The 6,662-nt window shown below is 42.5% G+C and overlaps 1 protein-coding gene across 1 annotated transcript in view; it reads left to right on the top strand.

Annotated features, from left to right (window-relative positions):
• The first annotated feature begins 189 nt into the window (after positions 1-189).
• LOC147163402 (uncharacterized) overlaps positions 190-6,662 on the top strand; it is a 42,375-nt gene continuing 35,902 nt past the window's right edge. Inside the window, exon 1 of the mRNA XM_086092153.1 lies at positions 190-331. Within this exon, the coding sequence (XP_085948279.1) occupies positions 215-331 (117 nt within the window). The 5' untranslated portion in view covers positions 190-214. The remainder of the gene's footprint in view (positions 332-6,662) is intronic.

Genomic DNA, 6,662 nt, shown 5'->3' with positions numbered 1-6,662 from the left:
AAGAGGAGGAGGCGCATTTAGGACAAGAGACCAGTGAAATAATTCAAGGAGGAAACTTGCAGAAGAAAGAGAATTCATCAGCACACGCGGAGGCAAGAGGGGAGTAAACTCTCGTCTTCTCGTCTTTTTTTTTGTGCTTGATGACACTCAAGTAGGACGAGGACGCCTTCCGCTCTCGCCGCAAGTCCGGGAACGTCTGCGAGAGGAGCTTCCAATGGCGTGCTACTACATCGTGATCAGCTCCACCCACCTGCGTGACGGGCAGCTCAGGAGCATCAAAGGGGTGTTCCGAGGACCAATCGGAGCCGGCGGACACAAAAACAACAAAACGGTAAGGTACTCTTTTATTATTATTATTTTTTTTTTCTCTTCTCAAACCTTCAGACATCAATGAAACCAAACCAGGGTTGGTTCTACATTAACAGGGGCCCGGGCTCCGGGCCCCACTTCATGGCTGCTGTTGGGCCACCCGACGCTGGCCTGACCGGGCCGGTACAAATGTCATGAATACAATAAAATCAGAATGTTCTTGCTTTTTATAAGATTTTGAGTTTTACCCGTTGAAATTGATCAGTCGTCGTTGACCTTTTGAGCACTTTTTTTTTGCACGTCAGGTTAAAAACGTCATAAGGAATGAAGACCAGAAAATGTCAAATATTCAGTTAGATTTTATACTGCCCAAAAAAAAATATATATATTAAACTCTACAGAAGTAATATATTTTGAAAGGCTTAAATAAAACAAAGATGCCAAATATGAACTCATTGAAAGTCGTGTGGTATTACATCATGATGAATATTATTGATGCTGTGGGACGGCCACAACCCAAAAAGGCGCAATGTCGGACCCCCGAAAACACAAATGCCAGAATATTGATATACATTTTGTATGTTTTAACCTAAAGATGCCTGAAAAGAACCTCGTGTGTATTTATCTGTAGTTGCGAGCTGGAAATGTGTGCTTGCGCCAATTTCAGATTGTTGTGATCAAACTTTGAGTTTTTAATTGGCCCAAAACAAAACAAGGTTTGGTTTAATTTAGTTTCATTTGACCAAGCTTTTAACTCAATTACTCAAGTCTTTACTTTATTTAGTTCCCCATGGAAATGCTGTTAATCCATTGCAGCCGCCAAAAACAGCCAGTTTTTTCACATAGTTTTTTTTCATAAAAAAAAAATATATATATATATTTTAAAACAGCATTGTATTGCATAAAAACATAATGAAAGAGACTGCAAAAAATAATAATTTTAACGTGTAATTACTGCACGTACTGTTGTATTCAAGTGTTGAATGTGTGCCTTTAAGGGGCGTAGCTTAGTGAGTGACAGCATTTTTTGCTGGTTAATCTGTGTGTGAGTTGCTGGGCGTGAGCTGAGGCCGACAGCAGCTCCTTGCAATTGCTGTCATTTTGTATTCGTGTGTTTGGGTTTGTCCTGTTCAATAAATGGGAAATCCCATGCATGTCCTTGCTGTATGCTTAATGAAATCTTGGCCTCAATTCAAACTGGATGAAATCGACACAAGACGTAAAGATTTTTTTTTTTGCTATTTTTTTTCTATTTCAAGTTTTTTTTTTTTCAATGACACTAATAGGCTGATGCATTAGGAAAAACATTTGAACAGTGTGTTTACAAGTCGTTCTTTTAATACAGAAATCGAAGAAGTTGTAACATCTCATTAAGATTTCTATGAAAAAAATGCTCGAAGCAAGCGAAATACGTCGGCAGATGTTTTGCCTTGATTGGCATGATTTCGTCTTGCGTTTTGCAGCATGCAAAGTGAAGTGTGCACTTTAAAAAAAAAATGCTACGTCAATAATTCACTGCGAGTCATTTAGCGGAGCCCCGAGCTACGGCTGTTGACGTGCATTCCCGCGTGACGACCGCCCAGACATTAGGTCCGCATCAGCATCACTTGGCCCCGCCCCCCCGACTTGATTGTCAGCTCTTTAATCAAAGTGTTTGCACAGTTAATTAATTGCCACTTCCATTTGCTTAATTGACTGGAGGCGCGGGGAGGCAGATGGGATGGGGGGCGGGGGTGGGGGGGGGGGGGGGCGGCGCTAAGCTAAGAGCTCCGCTGGCTCGCCGGCGGTGCCGCCACGCTCGGCATCCTGGTCGCCAGGCCCGGCCCGGCCCGACCGCACGTCACCGAGCGCCTGGCGCCGGGGTTCGTTTGATGAGCTGCCAAGCGTAATCATTGCAACTTTGGGAAATTGAAATCCGAGACGGTCTGATTAAAAGCACCTGCGCAGCCACAAACAAGTTGGGATTTGCGATAACCTGACGCCAAATAATCATGTCGGCGGTTCAAAATCGAGAAAAAGGCGGTCAACGTACCCGTCGAGCAGAAATGTCGCTTCTGAATTCTCTCATCTGCCTAAAATTCATTCTCAGATGCTTATTGGTTGTTTTTCCTCGGGTGTGTGGTTCAAATTAGAGGCTCAAAGATGGCTCCAGAGAAATAAAGTGTTTTTTTATTTATTTATTATTATTTCCCGCACAGCGACTCCTTCCAATATTTCCCCGATTACATAGACTTGAAACGTTGAAAGTGAGACTTATGACGCACTCAAGCTCAGTCGAACCTTCCACTTGTCGTCCTATCCTGAATTTCTGGCAAAATCGACCTTTCAAGTTGCGCAACATGCACAATGTCACGTCCGCGCCATGAGGTCTCGTGCAGCTTTGATTTTTCTTTGGCTTTTTGCAGCGTCACCATCGGCGTCGTTGGCACTTGACATCAAAGCTTGGCTACTTGCTGGCCCTGCTGGAATTTCGCGTCATTATTCTTCGTTCTCACCAATCGACGTGCGCATTGTGAGGATCCCCAACATGACGCTCCCAAAAACGCAACTCGCACGTAGCGCCCCCGTCCGTGCTAAGTTAAAAATAATGAGCCACTTTCAGCCATCAACACAAAATTTGGTGGACGTGTTGGTGATAAAAGGACATGAAAAAAAATCTCAAAAGACCGATGTCCAACATTGAACAGGAAGTTGGCTCATTTGCTTTTGCAGAAGTCATATTTCCATTGACTTCCAGCCATTTTCACAGAAGCAATCGCCTTCACTCCGGCTGTTTTACTGGATTCTGACTGATGTTGCAAGGCCCGCAGAATATTGTGTTCTATTGCTATACAAACATGGAACCTACCAAACCAAAGATTAAAGTCTCTTCTTTCATCTGGAAAAAAAGTACATTTCTATCTGTTTCCGTTTTGCAGCAATTTGCATTAGAATATAGCGAAGTTTCATCATTATTCACAAATCTGTTAAGAATTGTGAGTAATTGAGTTTTTTTTTTAAACATGGCCCTGGTTGATCTCTTATACTCTGCTGCCACCTCCTGGCCGTTTGTGTAATAACTACCATTTCTTCAACCGTTCTTTGCAGTCGAGAGGCTGCAGCAAAGCCTTCTTTCTGTATGCTCTAGCATAAAAATAAAAAATAAAACAACAACGTATAAATACGTCTTTGGGACACCTAAAACATTTAAAATGGGAGCAAATGAGTTTAAAAAAACTATTTTCTGTAACAATCTGCGCTTGACAGTCATTCAACATTAGTTTAGGATTCATGAATGGTGACCGTTTGACCCGAGAAGAGATTATTTTCAGTCGTTAATCCCATGTGAAAAATTGTCTCCAAATCCGATCGGATTACGGATTTCACTTAATTCACTTATTGCATCATTTTACACTATGCAAACATGCCCCCCGGTGGCTGTGAGCCGAATTGTGATGACATCAATTCACAAATAAAGAAATAGGTTGTTTTTATTGTCAAGAAAAAGTCACTTTTTGGGACAAAGGTGCATTGTGTAGTTTTTTTACATTGCTCCACTATTGCCAAAATAAGTATGAAAAGCCTTTATAGTAGCGTGTGCGGACCCTCACACACCAGTTTCTTTGGGGAGGGGCGGAGTTTTTCTTACCTCATTTGAAGTCATGTCTTTGTTTGTCCACTGTGGCTGTCGCTTTAAGACTGTGCACGCACTCGCACGCGCACCATGAACGAGCCTGACAAAGATGCTGCAGTTACGCTTTGGGCCAGAGGTGGCAGTTGCGAGTAAAAAAAGTGACAAACTGCACAAAGATCCTTTCGAGTTCGATTTTAGGGTGAAACTGGTGTTTTGTTCTCTCTGGTTATTTGCCACTTTTTCATAATCGCATGCCATTAGCAATGTTCGAGATTGGCGCATGTGCGTTAGCGAGGGGCGCGGCTTTAGTCGGGTTACATTCAAATTTAAAAATGTTAAACTGCAAACTCCCCTTTTAATGCTTGAATCAAACATTTCTTCATTAATCAATGTTCAAAACTTTCACACGAGTTCTTCAGTAAGACATCAAAGGCGTCCAAGCATTAACACAAACAAGTTGGAGAAGAAAAGTGAAGCAATAACGAGCGCTTTCAAACGGCGTCCGCGTCCGTCACCTCTTCCTGGAATAGTGCGCTATATATACGCCGAGAGTTAATTGGCAAATAAGCGCACACGCCGGCCGCCAGTCACCTCGGATCTTCGTGCGCACGGCGACTAATTTTATCTCCGTCGGCGCGGGCGGCCTCTGATGAAACGCCGTGAAAGCGGCACGCCTCCAAATAAGCCGCTGAGATCTGACGTGTTTGCGCAGCACAAAAAAGAAAGAAAAAAAAAAACGTCTTTTAAGTGGGAGCTGACTCGAGATGATCTTAAATGTACTTTAGGTCGGTGAATCCCAACCACCGCGTGCCGTAACGGATCATTAGGTTTGCGCAGGAAATGATCCAATTTTGCTTTGTGGGTCTGAAAACGATTTTCTATTCACTACGGCCCGACCGATTAATTGGTTGCTAATCGGACCGCTGGATGATGAAGTGATGCCTCTACCGGTGAAAATACATTTGGCTCTTTATAGTGTTTGCGCGTGTGTAACATTTCTGCTTACTGGTGTGCGCCGTGAGACTTTTTTTGCAGGATGTAAAATATGCGATAATAAACGTTGCGAAACACTACATGAGGTCTGAAATGTAGCTTTTGATTCTCACCATTTCCTCTCCTGACCTCCATAAAGCGAGCGAAGTAATGTCTCAATCAGCCCCTCCCAACCCACTAATAAATGATCCTAATCCTCAAATGGACTTTGCCCAAAAAAAAAGAAGAAGAAAAAAAAGTCCTCCAATTTGAGATGTTCCGATCTCCTTCCTGACGGCCACTCGACATTTTTTAAAGAGCCCAAAATGAGACGGAGGACGAGAGAGCGAGAGCGAACACTTGACCTTGAGAGAGTCGTCTCACTAATATTCAGAAGATTGCCGTAGTGACTGATGGCACGTGGCCAGCAATGACAAAATCTCCGTATTGATCTCAAATGGAGAAATCGACACAGCTGTCGTTGATTTTCTTCATGAAGACGTCAAAGCGACATTTAGTTGTTATTTTTGATTCATTTAAGACTTGAAAAGTGAATTTATATGCAGATTGGTTTTGATCCAAAGTTTGAAGAGAATTGCTGAAAACAGTTGAATGCCAGCTTTAGAGTGCCTCGTTGTTGCCTGTGATTTTGCGCACGTCTCCCGGAGAGAAGGCGAACGAGCGAGTTGTGGAAAAGGAATGAGATGATATTGTTTTTTTGTTTCTTTAAGCCCAAATTGTAGACTTTTTTTTTTTTTTTTTTTTTTTTTTTTTTTTGCATTACACGGTCATGGCTGTTTGAGAGTGTTTTGTTGTCGACCATGAGTGCATGCACCACACAAGGAGTTTTTATTAATTTTTTTTTATCAGCCGCTGGTGTTTTTCTAGGCGGTTGCATTTTGGTGGCTTGTGTGTTGGTGTAAGAAAGATGAAGTCGCATCCACTCGAGGTATTTGACAGTGGAGAGGGGCGTGGCTTCAGTGCATTTAGTGGACACGCCCACAGCGAATTTCAAGCCTTATTTTATATACTTGGCCTTTTCTTTTTTTTTTAAGCATTCAAAAATTGTAAAAGTGGTCAACAACACATGCAAATGTACAAGACACTTTTATTTCCATTTTTACTTTCAGAGTTAGCAAGCATGGCTGCTTTTCGAATGGCGCGGCTTGTGACTTAATTGTGTGATCTTAATCAACGTCTCATCCTCAGCGCAAGTGTTGATGAGTTTTCTCAGTTTGAAAAGCGCCTGCAGCGTCAACCTGACTTGACTCATCAGCCAAAACTTTGAGCAGGAAAGACGCATTCCAAATGGTGTGTGTGCAGCATGGGATTGTTTCGCACCTTTTCCCAACATCGGACAGGCTGGCGCAAACGTTACCGCGGCAACGTCTGTCCCGGCCAACTCAAATCATGTAGCGCCCGCTTTCTCCGTGTTGCAAGTCGAGATCAGCTTTTTATTTTTTTTTTTTAAACGCACAAATCGTGATTTTTACGCCATTGTTTCCCACTTTGCCAATAGAACAAGCAGTTGACAAATTTTTCCCTGATGCCAAATGGGCTTGGAAACTGTTTTTTACAGCAAGGTTTTTTTTAATGCGTTTTTTGGAAATTGGAAAAATAACAACCATAAGCAAGCAAGTGAGTGTGTGTGTGTGTGCGCGCGTGTGTGAGATTGTCGCTATGTTGATGTGTAGTTGTTGTTAAGTCATTTACTCCCAAAAACATATATATACGTTCTATTTTAAATATGGCTATTCTCCCAAAGACG

This window comes from Leptonotus elevatus, chromosome 13 (genome assembly GCF_054856555.1).
Source record: "Leptonotus elevatus isolate MCC_2025b chromosome 13, RoL_Lele_1.0, whole genome shotgun sequence".
NCBI lineage: Eukaryota > Metazoa > Chordata > Actinopteri > Syngnathiformes > Syngnathidae > Leptonotus > Leptonotus elevatus.
This window is presented reverse-complemented; position numbering and strand designations above follow the sequence as displayed.